The sequence below is a fragment of the Rana temporaria genome, chromosome 5, assembly GCF_905171775.1.
Source record: "Rana temporaria chromosome 5, aRanTem1.1, whole genome shotgun sequence".
NCBI lineage: Eukaryota > Metazoa > Chordata > Amphibia > Anura > Ranidae > Rana > Rana temporaria.
This window is the reverse complement of record NC_053493.1, coordinates 202,015,802-202,032,925: the sequence shown is the minus strand read 5'-3', so window position 1 is coordinate 202,032,925 and position 17,124 is coordinate 202,015,802. Positions and strand designations below refer to the sequence as shown.

Here is a 17,124-nt window from a genome sequence, read left to right as displayed (position 1 = left end):
ATGATATTTGAATCCACTTTTTTATATTGGTGATATGCTCCCCCAAGCGAACCGGCATGGACCGTTTGGTCCTGCCAATGTATTGAATCCCGCACAGGCACTGAAGTAGATACTACAGTACAGGGGTTCTCACAGCCTCTACTTTTTGATTTATGTAATATTCATGAATTTCATGTTCCAGCATTTGATGCAACATTGACCCTATCCCACTGTGTGCCCCATTTTTTCTGCTAAGGGGCCTTGTTTGCCACTGACTGGATGCTTGCCTGCTCAGCCATGAGTTCATACATATGGTGACGTGTATGATGTGTGTGCTGTGCAGTTTCTGTGTTCTCCTGTCTTGTATAGATATGTAATCCAAAGCAATTATGCAATATTTTGAAACATGTTAATTTGTGTTCTATACAGTGTGACTCCGCGCGGACATTGGTCCACTGATGAAGGGACAAGGTCTCGAAACGCGTAGGGACTGAATGAGCCACTGTGGACAAGTCATGCACCTATCCATTAACTTTGATTTTAATATTTATATTTTTGTATTTACTGTGTAATAAACTTTTACTACTATTACTACTTTTCTTGATTAATTGAGTTGTTACCGTTAAAGCCCCACCCTGGGGGATTTTCTCCTTTTCTATTCCATACAGGGGTGTTGGTAACACATATAGGTTTCCCTTTTGATGTTACTTTGCATTTGATGCAACATTGGGTCATATAAAAGGTTCACAATCTCTCTTGTGTTCAATGCACTGTTAACATATATGACACTTCATTTTGATCATATAATTTATTCAGCACAGCTTATTATATTATATTCCAGTTTATCGATTGTGTGTGTGTCTCACATAAAGTTGCAGCAGTTGATTCACATATTATCATTTTTTAGAGTGATTCACGGATAGCGCAGTAATAATTTTCTCTGTGTATGTATGTGTGTGTGTGTATGTATGCGTATGTGTGTGTGTGTATGTGTGTATGTATGTGTATGTGTATATGTATATATATATATATATATATATATATATATATAATATATACACAAAATATATTGTTACTTTTTTTTTTTTTCCTTTGGTGAAAAGTCAGTTTCTCGCAATTACGAATATGTCCTGTTGCCAAGAGTGAATTACAGACAAGAGTGTGCACTTGTGCATAGAGCATTTCTGCTTCTCATGCATATGATTACTTGCAGGGTGTATTTCACATAGTGCCATGTACTTTTTGTCTTGTGCGCCCCATGTTCAGAAATTTAATGAAATATATTTTTTTTTTAATTTAAGGTATTTATTTGTACTACAGCTTAGACAAGATATTCTTACAGCAAAGTAAGTACACTTTAATATATTACATGTGTGTAAATAAATAAGACGCTTCATAGATCAAAAAAACTGGTGGCATATACTCCTATAAGCAGACTTTGACATTGAATATAGTTTTAAAGTTTTATAGTTTTATTTTGCTCTTTAATAAATGGCATTGACATGACTAAAACACATATAGAAATTAATATTGAAGGGTCCTGCTACAACCCCTGGCAAAAAGTATGGGATCACCAAAAAATAATGATTCAATTGTTTTACAAAAAAAACAATAACAGACATGCCTCCAAAATTATTTTCATTTAACATTCCAACCTTCTGGCTTTAAAGAGTTACAAATCCCTGGTCTCAGCCGCACCAATGCTCAAGGTTTCCATACACGATCATAGGTATCCCAGCAGTAAGAAAGAGAAAAACTGCTCACATAAGGTAATATGAGTAAAACCAAGTCGTGTATTAAAATAATTGTGCACTTGCATGCAAAGAAATAGCATGGGCAGTATTGAAAAGCAAAACATCTAATCGGCTAGGAGTCCCGACAAGCCTAACATCCGGCAAGAACTTGCGTGCCTGATGACGTGAGATCTGATAGCCCTCTGTATTTCATCCTAGCAGATGTCATCAGGGGGAGTGGCATAATCGTTTACATATTACAAAAAATGTACTTATTGTAAAATCCTTTACTTGGAGTACATTAAGAGATTCAGGTCCCTCCCCTCCTGAGTCCTGAGCTCTTCGCCTCCCTACAGTGCATTACCCAGAAGTTAACTGCAGGTACAGTAGTGCATTGTTTAAAAAGGCCATGTGTGTCTATATTTATGTACTGTGTGTGTTTTTATGTGTATGTATGTATGTTACGTTTAATCTTGACTAATCCTGTATAATTGGAACAGTTTTTTTTTTTTTTTTTTTTTTTTACGGCTCATTCATATTGGTGGCAAGAGCTCCCACTTTGCTGACAAGCGATCCATCCCCTGATTGCTTTGCAGAGGCATTTGACAGATGGTGTAGAGGCAATGTCGCCTCCTCAATGCTTGTTTTTAACTCCCTAAATGCACCATCACTAGCCCACAATCCTGTGCAATTTAGAGGTTTCAGGGCAGTTGCAGCGAAGCCCCATTCGCCTGGGAGTATACTTCCTGATGCAGCCACAGCATGTGTTCGACCATGTCTGCTGCCTTTGGGGGAGCAGCTGGAGAATGGTTAAAAATGGCTCAACTGTGTGGTTTTACTGCCCCCCAACCTCACAATGAAACAAGCCCCTGGTTTACGTCTCTGCGGCTGCATATAGGACAGCCCATTCATTTCACTGGGCTGCCCTACTCACAGAAATGCAGGGGAGACAGTCGCCCTTTTTTTTTTTTTTATTACACTGCACTGAAAAGGTTTCGCGTTTACCAATGTGTGGGGGTACAATTAAGAATCAGTGGCATCGATACGTGTCTGCTAAAGAGCAGCACCTTTGTCTGCATGTCGGGGAATGCCAACTTGGGTGCCTTCTTGACAAGCAGACAAATGTGCTGCTCTTTAGCAGACACCTAGTGGTGCCACTGATTCTTAATTGTACCCCCACGCATTGGTAAACATGCAGCTTTATTTAAAAAAAAAAGGGGGGGTCAGGTACTTCCTTCCCTGCATTTCTGTGAGTAGGGCAGCCCACATTATGTGACCCAAGCCATAGACTGGGATGCCTGGAGACTTGAAAATACCTTTTAAAGGGTGCCGTGACTAGAAAATGGTTGATAAACCCTGGTATAACCTAATGTACCAGAACTACATCTTGTGTAGTTTATTGTACTCCAAAAAAAAAAAAAAAATTGCAAGGAAGATAAAAATCCTATTTATTTTACATTTATCTTTACTGTAGATTTATAAGTATATTTTTTTTTAATAATTTGTCTCATTTATAATACTAAATTTAAACTTAAAGTGTAAGTCCACCCTAACACTAAAATCTCTGCATCTACAGACAGTCACGATCTAACACTAACCTATCTAGCCCTGTAAAGAAGAACTCGGTATACATACTTTTCTTTATCGTACACCACGGGACACAAAGACTGAGGGGCAGATCCACAAAGAGAGTACGCCGGCGTATCTACTGATACGCCGGCGTACTTTCAAATTTCCTGCGTCGTATCTTTGTTTTGAATCCTCATGGCATCTGGGTTAGATCCGACAGGCGTACGTCTTCGTATGCCTTCGGATCTTAGATGCAATTCTTCGGCATCCGCTCGGTGGCGTTCCCGTCGTTTTCCGCATCGAGAATGCAAATTAGCTATTTTTGACGATCCACGAACGGCTTTTTTCGGCGTATAGTTAAAGCTGCTATCTGGTGGCGTACGCAATGTTAAGTATGGCCCGCGTATAATTTAAAAAATTTTTTATTTAGTTTGCGTAAGTTGTCCGTGAATCGGGCTGGACGTAATTTACGTCCACGTCAAAACAATGATATCCTTGCGATGTCATTTAGCGCAATGCACGGCGGGAAATTTAGGGACGGTGCATGCACAGTTCGTTCGGCGTGGGGACGCGCTTCATTTAAATGAAACACGCCCCCATACTCGCCGCATTTGAATTGCGCGCCATTACACCGCGAGAGATAGACTATGCCACCGTAACTTACGGCGCAAATTCTTTGTGGATTCGAAGCTTCAAAAAGTAAGTTACAGCGGCGTAGCGTAATTCCCATACGCTGCGCCCATGCAATTCTACGAGGATCTGCCCCTAAGTCTTTACATAATGGGTTATATGCTCGCCAGAGGTGATTCAACACTGGCACAACCAATCAGTCAATTCCCCTCCATATAGCCCCTCCCATCAGGGAAGTACCTCTTTTTATTTGCCAGTGTTTAAAGTGTGGACGCGTGGAGAAGGTGCTAAGGAAATCACTGCTAAAGAGACCCTTTGGGGCTAAGGAGCTATGCCTTTTGGGAACCATCCAGGAATCTCAAGAACTATGCCGAAACTGGATGGGATTCGGGCCTCTTGCAAGAGGCGTTGCCTGTAATGTCTCTCTTCGAAGGACTGGGGTCTGGCACTTTTTGTATAGCAGACTTAAAATATATATATAGATGTAAAATAATCTTAGAAGGGAAGTTTATTTCTCCGAGTAGTTAATCAGTTAAGGGAGTATAATAAAGTAGAGCTTTATAGTATAGTTACCTTGTAAATATTATGTCATACTGTGCAATTGGGTGCTATAGAGGGTGGCGGAGAGCTTTTAAAAGCTCAAATTGGATAGTTCCCACAAGGCATCTGCAGTAATAAAATAATAATAAATTCTTAATGTAATTAGAAACAGGAAAATGTGTATTTTTTTTTTTATACATGTATGCTACCATTCTATAAGTATTTTTTTGTGCTGAAAAGGCCCCCCTCTGCTTATACTCGAGTCACCTTTTTGCGCCTGATCTCCTGGATTTTGGGGACACGGTGCCGGTCGTAGGACCCCTGGACCCCAAACTTGGCACACATAGCCCCACTCTTCCTCTACAAGTGTGCAAACGTTTTTTGTCCCGGGGACATACGGCCGGGCAGCACCGATTTTTTTTTTTTTTTCCAAAGTCGGGCACCCCTTCTATATACTCCCATGTTAAACGTGAGTCTAGTCATGGGCACAGTGAGGCATGCAGATGGATACCCTAGGCTTATACTCGAGTCAATACGTTTTCCCAGTTTTTTTGTGGTAAAATTAGGTGCCTCGGCTTATATTCGGGTCGGCTTATACTCGAGTATATACGGGTATATTAAGAATTTAATAATATTTTATTACTGCAGATCCCTTGTGGGAGGTTTTAAAAGCTCTCTGTCACTCTCTATAGCACCTACAGTGCCTTAAATTATTCATACCCCTTGAAATTTTCCACATTTTGTCATATTACAACCAAAAACTTAAATGTATTCTATTGGGATTTTATGTAATAGACCAACACAAAGTGGCATATAATGGTGAAGTAGAAGAAAAATGATAAATGTTTTTTATATTTTTTTTACAAATACGTGAAAAGTGTGACAAGCATTTGTATTCAGCCCACCCCCCCCCCCCTCGTCATTACTTTTGTAGAACCACCTTTCGCTGCACTTACAGATTCAGGTCTTTTTGGGTATATCCTTACCAGCTTTGCACACCTGTATGTATGGTTAGAGTGGTTGTCCTGCTGTCAGAGTGCCCCAGTCTCGAGTCATTTGCTGACTCGAATAGGTTTTCTTCTAAGATTGCCCTGTATTTGGCTCCATCCATCTTCCCATCAACTCTGACCAGCTTCCCTGTCCCTGCTGAAGAAAAGCATTCCCATGCTGCCACCACCATGTTTCACAGTGGGGTTGGCATTTACAGGGTCGTGCAGTGTTTTCCGCCACACATTTGCTTTTCATGCCAAAAAAGGTAAAATTTTGGTCTCGTCTAACCAGAGCACCTTCTTCCACATATTTTCTGTGTCCATCACTTGGCTTCTCGCAAACTACAAGTGGGATTTTGTATGGCTTTCTTTTAACAATGGCTTTCTTTTTGCTACTGTTTTTATAAAGGCCAGATTTGTGGAGTGCACGACTAACTGTCCTTTCACACGGACGTGTCCGTGTACAGGCTCCACTTTGCTCAGCGGGGATCGCTCCGTTGAGAAGGCAGAGCACAGGTCTGTCTCTGCTCACTGTGCAGGTACCGACCTGTCAGAGCTCCGCTCTCCTCTATGGGGGATTGGATGAAGATGGACCAGAGAGTCAGTTTTCATCCGATCCGATCTGCCAGATGGATGGAAAATGGGGTTTCCATCCATCACACATGGGTCGGATGTCAGCGGGCATGTCACCGCTAACATCCGTGGCTCCATAGAGGTGCATGGAGCGTCCATTCAGGTCCGCCCGTGTGAAAGGGGCCTAATAGTTTCTTGTGGACAGATTCTCCCACCTGAGCTGTGGATCTCTGCAGCTCCTCCAGAGTTACCATGGGCCTCTGGGCTGCTTCTCTGATTAATGCTCTCCTTGCCCGGCCAGTCGGTTTAATTAGATGGCCATGTCTTGGTAGGCTTGCAGTTTTGCCATACTCTCTTTTTGGATAATGGATTGAATAGTGCTCCGTGTGATGCTTGGGATTTTTTTTTTAAAACCTAACCCTGCTTTTAACTTCTCTACAACGTTATCCCTGACCTGACTGTTCACCAAGATTCTCTAGCAAATCTCAGTAGCCTTCACAGAACAGCTGTATTTATACTGAGATTAAATTGCACACAGATGGACTTTATTTACTAATTGGGTGACTTCTGAAGGCAATTGGTTCCACTAGATGTTAGTTAGGGGTATCAGAGTAAAGGTGCTGACTACAAATGCATGCCACACTTTTAAGATATTTATTTGTAAAAAAAAATTAAATCCATTCATCTTTTTCCTTTCACTTCACAAATATGTGCCACTTTGAGTTGGTCTATCACATAAAATCCCAATAATATACATTTGCATTTTTGGTTGTAACATGACAAAATTACTCTGTCCATACTAGCCATTTTTCTTTATATGTTGTTGATTTTATAGTGCTGTGAGGCTTACATAGTATGTCCTGTTATTTTGCACTGAATATTGGTTAAAAACATTTGAAAACTCAATAAATAATAGAAATAAATAAATCGCTAACGGGAGAAGGAGTTAATTAGGGGTGGTAAGTCTTAAAGGGTCACTAAAGGAATTTTTGTTTTTTGCTGAAATGACTGTTTACAGGGTATAGAGACATAATAGTTAACTGATTCCCTTTAAAAATGATTAAAAATAGATGAAAACCAATCATATAATGTACCTGCAGTTTAGTTTAGTTTAGTTTTTGCTGTTGTTTCCTGGTTCTCTGATGTACAGAGACAAAGAGCCAATAGAGGGCAGTGATGCTTTGTAAAACTAAACTGGATTGGTGCTGACACACAGTAATCACACCTCCTTGATTAGTCACCACAGTGAGAAATCTCCCAGTACTGTGGTGATCAGGAAATGGACAACCAGGAAGTGTCCAGAACAGAGAGGAATTACAGCAACATCAAAGCAAAAACAAACAATGAGGACATGAAACCAGGACTGCAGTAAGGTAAAGGAAGCTGAATTTAGCTAAAAAAAAAATGTTCCTTTAGTGACCCTTTAACTTAAAGAGGTTAAATGGGGTGCAGAAAAATGGCAGCAGGTGCTCTGGAGTAATGAGTCAAAATTTGCAATATTTGGCTGTAGTAAGAGGTAGTTTGTTCGCTGAAGGCCTGGAGAGCGATACAATATTGAGTGTCTGCAGAAAACATTGAAGCATTGTGGAACTTCATTGGAGGCGGTATTTCTACAAATAGAGTTGGACGATTTGGTCAGGATCAATGGTGACCTCAATGCTGAGAAATGCAGCCAGATACTTATCCATCATGCCATACCATCAGGTAGGCGTGTGATTTGGCCCTAATTTTTTTCTGCAGCAGGACCGCGGCACTAAACATACAGCCAATGTAATTAAGAACTATCTTCAGTGTACTGGAAGTGATAGTTTGGCCTCCACAGAACCCTGATCTCAGCATCATCAAGTCTGTCTGGGATTACATGAAGGGACAGAAGGATTTGAGGCGTGCTACATCTACAGAAGATCTGTGGTTCTCCAAGATGTTTGGAACAACCTACCTGCTGAGTTTCTTCAAAAACTGTGCACCTAGAAAAATGTATACTGGTTTAAAGACAAAGGGTAGTCACACCAAATATTGATTTGATTTGGATTTATCTTCCGTTTGCTTTCCTTTTTGTTATTTCATAAAAATAAACTATTCACACGATTTCTGAACTAAACTATTAACACAAACTACCACTATTTATGAAAGCATTCTTCAGTCACAGCATTTTTTTTTACACTTGCCTAAATATTTTGCACAGTACTGTATATACAAATATATGCACACATTAACACATTAGACCAGGGGTGCCCAACCAGTGGCCCGCGGAGCCCTCTGATGTGGCCCGCGACCTCCTGCTTTGGGATGGTGGGTTGGTAAGCCCAGATCACGGTTTGCCGATCTGCCATCCCAGAGCACCAGTTTTGTGAATGAAGCCAGCGGTAGCGCAAGCAAGCCGCTGCGCAGCAGAGCCACATAAGCTGATGCTTCCTGTATAGCACTGGCTCCTGTCATATATGGAGTACTTGAGTCTAAGGTCCCCGAACCAAAGAGTCAAGAAGGGAATGAGGGGCCAATAGGACTATTAGTGGTACCAATAAACAGTTACAGAAAGAAATAAGAAAAAAAAAAAAAATTCATAAATTTTATTAAAAGACATATACAGACAGTTACAGGATAAAAAATGTGACAACCATCCAACAGCGCCAAAGTTGAGGTCCCCAAGGTGGGAAGACATAACGATGGGTAGGGGGTTGTAACAGTTCTCAACTAGTTTTGCGGATTGAAAACCGCTTCATCAGGAGAGGATCTAGAAGTGATTCAACAATACATCAGTAATTTAAAAAACAACAACATAAGTAGACAAGGGGAAAAAGGAGGTTACATTGCTCACCTAAAAAGGTCCGCCAGAGGGGTACAACGAGCGGGACCAGACAACAAAACCCCCACGGTGGCCAGCAAGGACACAAGTGGAGGGACCTGTTGATCGGGTATAGATGGATAAATGGTCATCAACGACGCTAAGCCTAAGGCCGAAGAGAGGGAGGGTGGGGGGTGAGGGGGACCGGGGTATAAAGTGAGGGATAAGTGCCAAGGGTGAACACTGCAAAAACATATTAGGTGGGAGGTAAAGAGCTCACACTCACTCTTTACCTCCCACCTAATATGTTTTTGCAGTGTTCACCCTTGGCACTTATCCCTCACTTTATACCGCGGTCCCCCTCACCCCCCACCCTCCCTCTCTTCGGCCTTATGCCCCGTACACACCATCACTTTATGTGATGAAAAAAAATGATGTTTTTAAAAACGTCACTTTAATTGACCGTGTGTGGGGGAAAACGTCGTTTTATGTCTTCTAAAAAACGACCAAAAAAAATTGAAGCATGCTTCAATTTTATGTGTCGTTTTTCAAAACGTCAACTTTTACTTCACAGAAATTGACCGTGTGTAGTAAAAAACGTCGTTTAAAACGATGTTTTTTCACCCGCGCATGCCCAGAAGCTACTTATGAAGCAAGCTTCAATGGAAAAAGTGGTGAGAACATAACCTCGCTTTGCTAGAACATTGTGAGAAAAACGATGGTGTGTAGGCAACTTCGTCTTTGAAAATTGAAGTTTCAAAAACGTCATTTTTTACTTCGCAGAAAATGTCGTTTTTTTTCATCACATAAAGTGATGGTGTGTACGGGGCATTAGGCTTAGCGTCGTTGATGACCATTTATCCATCTATACCCGATCAACAGGTCCCTCCACTTATGTGTCCTTGCTGGCCACCGTGGGGGTTTTGTTGTCTGGTCCCACTCGTTGTACCCCTCTGGCGGACCTTTTTAGGTGAGCAATGTAACCTCCTTTTTCCCCTTGTCTACTTATGTTGTTGTTTTTTAAATTACTGATGTATTGTTGAATCCCTTCTAGATCCTCTCCTGATGAAGCGGTTTTCAATCCGCAAAACTAGTTGAGAACTGTTACAACCCCCTACCCATCGTTATGTCTTCCCACCTTGGGGACCTCAACTTTGGCGCTGTTGGATGGTTGTCACATTTTTTATCCTGTAACTGTCTGTATATGTCTTTTAATAAAAATTATGAATTTTTAATTTTTTTTCTTATTTCTTTCTGTAACTGTTTATTGGTACCGCTAATAGTCCTATTGGCCCCTCATTCCCTTCTTGACTCTTTGGTTCGGGGACCTTAGACTCAAGTACTCCATATATTGATCTTAAGGATGAAGGTACCCCCTATTATAATATTAACTACATTTACCCTTGAGGCTTCTTTTTTATATGGCTCCTGTCATAGGCGGAGTAATGCCAAATGCACTTTGCCTGGGGCCACAACAGCTGGTGATACCTGAATGGAAGACTTATTAAAGGCAAGTGTATTACTAAAATCACAGAGTATATATGGGCATATCTGTTCTGCAGTGGTTACTGGGCTGCTTTCAAACTGATCCGCAGGTACAGCGTGGTGTGCCTGTGGGTTACCTGCATTGAGCCATAGACTTCTGTTTTTTACCTGTGGGTTTTGTCCAGTTTCAGAAAGTGCACCACACCTGGAGGATGTAATAGAATTCCATGGCAAAGTGCAGCTTACCCACAGGAAAGCCACAGGTGCGGTGTGGGTAAACCTCGGCACATCAGTGTGAAAGCAGCCCTTAGGCCCCTTTCACACAATCGGTCCGACCCTCCATTCATTCCTATGGTGTGGCAGATGTAAATGGTCTTGTGTCCCTTCCATCTGGTCTGATTGGATCAGAGGGCCATAGAGTAGATTGGGCTGTGTCTGTGACCACTTTCCATATGCAGAGTGGACACGGGCCTGTCATACACCCGCTCCACTTATTGTGGCCCGCAACCGGTTACCAAGTCGCTTAAGTGGCCCTTGCTCTTCAAAAGTTTGGGCACCCCTGCATTAGACAATGTATGCTTTTTAGAATGTGGACTATAAAAAATATCTTTCTATAACGGATAGTCTTGATACACAATATAATGGGGACTTTTTTTTTTATGTGTAGATTGAAATGTCCATATGAAACTACCGTGGAATTGGCAGCTTGGTGCTTGCAAGGTGAGTAAATTGTCATTGACTGCTGAATTTGTGTTGTTACCCAGCAAGCAAACACTATTAATTATTGGCTTAAGTGGATTAAAAACTAAATGAAAGCTCATCTTAATGGAGATAAAAGTTGAGTATATTTTATTAAAAATATGTATTTCCTCAAAGCAATCATTCTTTGATTTTTGGCTTCTAGGAGGTTAAACAAAGTCAATGGTGCAGCCCGGCCTAACCTCTGCAGATATTGAACAAGCTCAGTTTAGCTTGGGGCGCTTTCACACTACCCGTGCTATTCTTTGGCTGGAGCATGGGTGCATTGCAGTGTACCTACTATTTTCTTGCAGGTTAGCCGACTTTTCCAAAAACCACAGGACGAATAAGTCTATGAGAAAGCTGAGCTAACCTGCATGAAAACACATTTGATTGTGCCTGCGTTGAAGCCAAAGCACAGCAGATCAGTTTGAAACCGTCCTTGGTGTCAGATATTTATTGTATGACCATCCCACTACTCGTGTCATACCTGGTTTCCCCAACTGTTCGCTACTTCCTTCTCTTTGGGATACCAGGCTCATCATGTGAAGAGGCAGACATCTCCTAATATGCACGCTCTGTCCTGCAGTGGATGGAGTCTCCTGCAGTGCTGGCAGCTTCCAGCAATTCCTGGACAGTGTGGGAGCCCTGGGAAGGTGGTGATCACGGCAGGCAATGGGTGCTGAGAGCAGCAGGCGGAGCAAGCACTTGAAGTATGCATGCTCCTTTATCAGGCTGCTGGAGTTGCCTTGTTAATGGTGGTATTTTACGGGAAGGAGTTGGGTGGAGAACTAGAAATGCCAGCATAACAGTACCATGCAATCCAAAGCGCTACTGCCCAATAAAAGGAGATCCCCACTATACTACACTATATATGATGAGCAATGTAATGGAAAAAACATAAAAAAAATTGTGAAAATTAAAAACATCATAACCATAAAAATGGAATACAGGCTATATCTACTAATAGGTGTGTATACTCAGTTGATGAATGATTCAATTAAAATAGACCATAAGTGTCATGTATGAATAATCAAAAATACCACGCATTAGCAAATTACAATGCATTGGCAAGACAAAAAAACGTGTATATAAAAAAAAATGTTGGTTACATATTGTAACGGCACCCCAAATGGGAAAGGGGTTAAAGCCATTTAGGATATTCTATTCCCGAACACAAGGCAGCTACCCACACGCCACAATCCGGCGAACACGACCCATACGAATTCCCCCATTAACGAGACACACAGCTCTGTTTGAGGTTCAACAGGGATGACCTTTTATTGAGAAATACAGCTCTTGTATACAATTCAGATACTGCAGTAACCAAATGAACAATGACCCAACTCCACCCACAACATCACACAATGTTTACCTAATGAGCCTCAATACACATCCTCCTCAATACATCTTTAACAGACATCCTGACTCTGGCTCCTGACCTAATTTGAGCTAATTAACTACAGCTGATGACTCAGACGCCTGACCTTTGGACTGTCAACTTAAAATACACATTCATCACAGTAGCAGACTTAATCACCACAATAGACAATAGAATGCAATCACACCCCACCTCATCAAAGCAAGCACTAGCACAGCACTACGGCCAACACACAATATATACCGCATTAAATCTGACTAGCACAGACCATAGTGGGGTTCTCATTCACCCTGTGCCCCTATTAGAGACACAGGGTGATCTACACATAAGAGGCATCTGGGAAGCTGAAACAGGCGTATCTCATACTTTCTAAAAGCTTCTGGGTCCCATGGGCCCTTCTGTTACACATATAAAGGGTAATAAACCAGGGTTTGACAAATTTGCTTGGAATCTAGGAGCCAGCTAAAAAAGTTAGGAGCCAGAAAAGGCGCCCCGTACCGATGAGCTTGCGCACAGAAGCGAACGCATTCGTGAGCAGTGCCCGCATATGTAAACGGTATTCAAACCACACATGTGAGGTATCGCCGCAATTGGTAGAGCGAGAGCAATAATTCTAGCCCTAGACCTCCTCTGTAACTCAAAATATGCAACCTGTAGAAATTTTTAAACGTCGCCTATGGAGATTTTAAAGGGTAAAATTTTGTCGCCATTCCATTTAGATCATGTTTGAAGATCATAAGATCTTGCTGCAAATTTCAATATAGGGAATGATTATGTGGTGTAATTATATGGAAATGACAGTTTTGTAATTTATGATTGGTGGTATACCTTTTGGTAACCAACATTTTGTTCTTTTAAAAATATAAAATTCTAAATTCTCCAAGCTTTATCTGTAGTGTGCATGTCTTTATAACGCATACAATGCCCTGCTTGGTGAAATGACCAGCAGTATGCAGCTCTTTAGGGATTTATTGCACTCCTACACTTACTGATACATTGCTCTGACTTTCCCGGCTTGATGCATTAGCGTTATTTCCAACGCTTGAGAGGAAAGTAGCCGAGACTGGGCGCCCTGTTGTGTCCTGCACACCATCAAACTGATCTGCATCAGCATGAGGTGATAATGAGTTCATCTAAAAGGCCATTTGAGATTTTCAGTCTAAAGGCAAGGGCAGCTGGCATATGGTAAGCAGGTTAGTCCTAGTCCTGGGAAAAGGCCGCGGACTAGGCCGAAGCCGTGGCATCGCCTAAAACATCCTGCTCGCCGCAATCCGGCCCGATGCTGCTCGCAGCCTTTTCCCAGGATCGCAGCAAGCTGCGGGCAGAATGTTTTAAGCGAGGCAGCGGCTTCGGCCTAGTTCGCGGAGAGCCGGTCCTATGGAGCAACAAAAATCTAAAAAAACATCAGTGGCTGCCGCACTGTTCTTACTGCTCCATCCCCGCTGACTCTGGAAGACCTACGAGGCCCGGGCTATGTCCACCTTCCCAGCCAAGACCCCACTCGCCAGGACACTATTTCTAGTCGCCATGGCGACCTGGCGACCGGGATTTGTCGAGCCCTGTAATAAACCCTTTAAAGTGGTTGGGGTAGTTCAGAGAAGACACTGATACTTTTATGCTTTGTGGTTAGCGAAGAAAAAAGGAAACTAAAAAGGGAATAGCAAAGATGCAAAAGTGCAGGAGAAAACAACATGGTATGGGAAGGACGGAGATGCCTTTAAATTTTGGCATGAAAAAGTGATAAGGTAATGGGCTGTATTGCGCTAACAGGATAAATACAGTAAATAGGTAGGGCTCACTATACACATGACCAGAGGTGGTGAGACCCCTGTCGAGGACATTTTTACAGGTGGTAGTGGTGTATAGCACTGTATGAATTTCTATTTCCTCGTTGTGGCTGCCTGAAGATAAAGCATGAAAAGTATATCGAACTGAGGCTGTTCTCCAGACTGCGCTTGTTTTGGAGAAATGATTTGGGAGGGGCCTCAAAAGTTGCGTCATTCTGCAAGCCGTGTTGAAGCTCGGACATGCTGGCTGTTTTTAATTACACGTTGTTTAAGATCTTGCATTGTGTAAGTTAATTTTTATCTTTAGCTAAATAAAATACTTTGGTAAAATACTACACTACAGTATGTGCTTCTCAATTAAATCCCCTCTTTGGAGCGCATTTGCCATATGAGTCTAAGGCAGTGATGGCGGACCTTGGCACCGGAGGTGTTTTAGATCTTAATTTCCCATGATGCTCAACTACACTGCAGAGTGCATGAGCATCATGGGAAATGTAGTTCCAAAACATCTGGGGTGACAAGGTTCGCCATTACTGGTCTAAGGAGTCTTATCTTTTTGTATCGTTACACATTTGGCTGCAAATCTTGGATCTCCTTGTGGGATCAGAATATCTGGTAAGAAGCCCTGTTAACTGTTTGTGGTGAAGAGACTTTGGGAACATTTTCTTGTGGTGGTGTATTCCAAAGTTTTCCACACTGCGAGAGATTGGCAAGAATTCTATCTTTTAGTGCCGGTTCACACTACAGCGACCTGAAAGTAGGCACGACTTTGTGAGACAACTTAAGGCAATTTCAAGGCAACTTCTAGTCGCCTCCAGGACAGGCAACTTTGCCAGCGGCCAATCCAACAATAACCAGCTCTGTGAGAGGGAGGGAGGGAGGGAGGGGTTTGCCTGAGAAAACTATTTTCTCTTCCTGTAAAGTTGCTTCAGTTCAGACACTGATCTGACTTTGGAGGCAACTTCCATTGAAATCTATGGGTACAAGTCGCCTAGAAGTCACCTTGAAGTGGTACAGGAACCTTTTCTGAAGTCGGAGCAACTTCAGTAGTGTACATTAAGACGGCTCTCATTCACTTTAATTTCTCATGTCGCGCGACTTGGGGCGACACAAGTCGGATCCCAAGTCGCGGTAGTGTGAACAGCACTAGGCAGTAATGTTTGCACTTTAATTGGACATTTTGTTGCACCTTAAGGCCCCATACACACGACCGGATCTATCCGCTGGGATTGATCCGCGGATCAGTTCCAGCAGATAGATCCGGTCGTGTGTACGTCCGAGCGGACGCTCGGCACGGGAGCGCGCCTAATTTAAATGGTGCCCGCCCCATTTGAATTGGGCAGGCTTGCGCCGAGCGATTTAACGATACACCGCCGCAAGTTTACAGGTAAGTGTTCTGAGAATCAGGCTGTAAACCTGCGGCGGTGTAACGTAAATCACATACGTTAAGCTGCCCAGGAGCAACGTAAATGGTATGAGAATCTGGGCCATGGTGTATAGAGGTATACAGAGACAACGTCTAAACTGAAAGTAATCATTGTCTAGGAAGGTGGGGGCTGCCTGGGGACAGGGGAGTACCTGGGTGCTTCTGGGTAAATTCCTCTCTGCTTCCTGCAAAGTTGCTTCTAAGTTGCCTCACTATGTGCAGGGATCAGACTTGGAGACGACTTCCATTGAAATCAATGGGTACAAGTCGCCTAGAAGTCTGATTGAAGTAGTACAGGAACCTTTTCAGAAGTCGTAGCGACTTCAGTAGTGTGTATTAAGACGGCTCCATTCACTTACATTGCTTTTCTGGACAGCGCGACTTGGGGAGACTTGAGGCGACCTGAAGTCGGATCGCAGGTCGCCCCAGTGTGAACCGACTCTTATGGACTTTCTCCATTTTATTTGTTGCACTTTTTGTTTATCAATTCATATAATAAGTAATGAGTTTTTTTATAAGGCTATATATGTATTTGCGGATATGAATTATTTGATTGATTCTTGATAGATCTACATATATTTTTTTGGACAGCGCACTTTCATATTGGTTTTGTATATTTTTTTTAAACTGTTTTCCCTAATAAATGCTGGTAGAAAATTCGATTTTTTTTTTTTTTTTATTCACCATAATTTTGTATTTCTTTGGTAGTTTGGGGACACAGATCCTATCAATGTTCTCTTTCTGTGGTTGGCCTGTTGCAGTGATACTAAATACACACTGGCCTGGATTCAAGAAGCAATTGCGCCTGTGTAACCATAGGTTACACAGCGCAATTGCTTACTTGCCCCGGCGTAACGAATGCTCCTGATTCAGGAACCTCGTCACGCCGACTGCAGCCTAAGATATGCGCGGCATAAGGCTCTTATGCCCGCATATCTTAGGCTGCATTCTTGCGATGGCCGCTAGGTGGCGTTCCCGTTGTGCTCAGCGTATAGTATGCAAATTGCATACTAACGCCGATTCACAAGGTTGCGAGAGCCCTGCGTACGCAATTTACGTTGTTTCCGTACGGCGTTTTTTGCGTAAGGATGCCCCTGCTATTAGCAGGGGCAGCCAATGTTGCGTATACCCGTCGTTCCCGCATCGCAAAATTTGAAATTTACGTAGTTTGCGTAAGTGAATCGTGAATGGCACTGGACCCCATTCACGTTCACTTTGAAGCAAATGACTTCCTTGCGACGTCATTTGCCGCAATGCACGTCGGGAAAGTTTCCCGACGGTGCATGCGCTCTACGATCGGCGCGGGAACGCGCCTAATTTAAATGATTCCCGCCCCCTACGGGATCATTTAAATTGCGCGCGCTTGCGCCGGGCATTTTGCCGGCACGCCCACGCAATTTACGGAGCTACTGCTCCGTGAATTAAGGGCAGCGCAGCAAATTTGCGGGGGCGCAGGGTAAAAACGTTGCCCTGCGCCTCCGTAAAAAATGTGCAATTCTACCTGAATCC

At 42.6% G+C, this 17,124-nt stretch overlaps 1 protein-coding gene across 1 annotated transcript in view; it reads left to right on the top strand.

Moving 5' to 3' along the window:
- Positions 1-17,124, top strand: part of EPB41L4B (erythrocyte membrane protein band 4.1 like 4B) — a 334,961-nt gene that overhangs the window by 244,926 nt on the left and 72,911 nt on the right. Inside the window, exons 5-6 of the mRNA XM_040353483.1 lie at positions 1,281-1,325; positions 10,951-11,003. Coding sequence (XP_040209417.1) covers positions 1,281-1,325; positions 10,951-11,003 — 98 coding nt within the window. The remainder of the gene's footprint in view (positions 1-1,280; positions 1,326-10,950; positions 11,004-17,124) is intronic.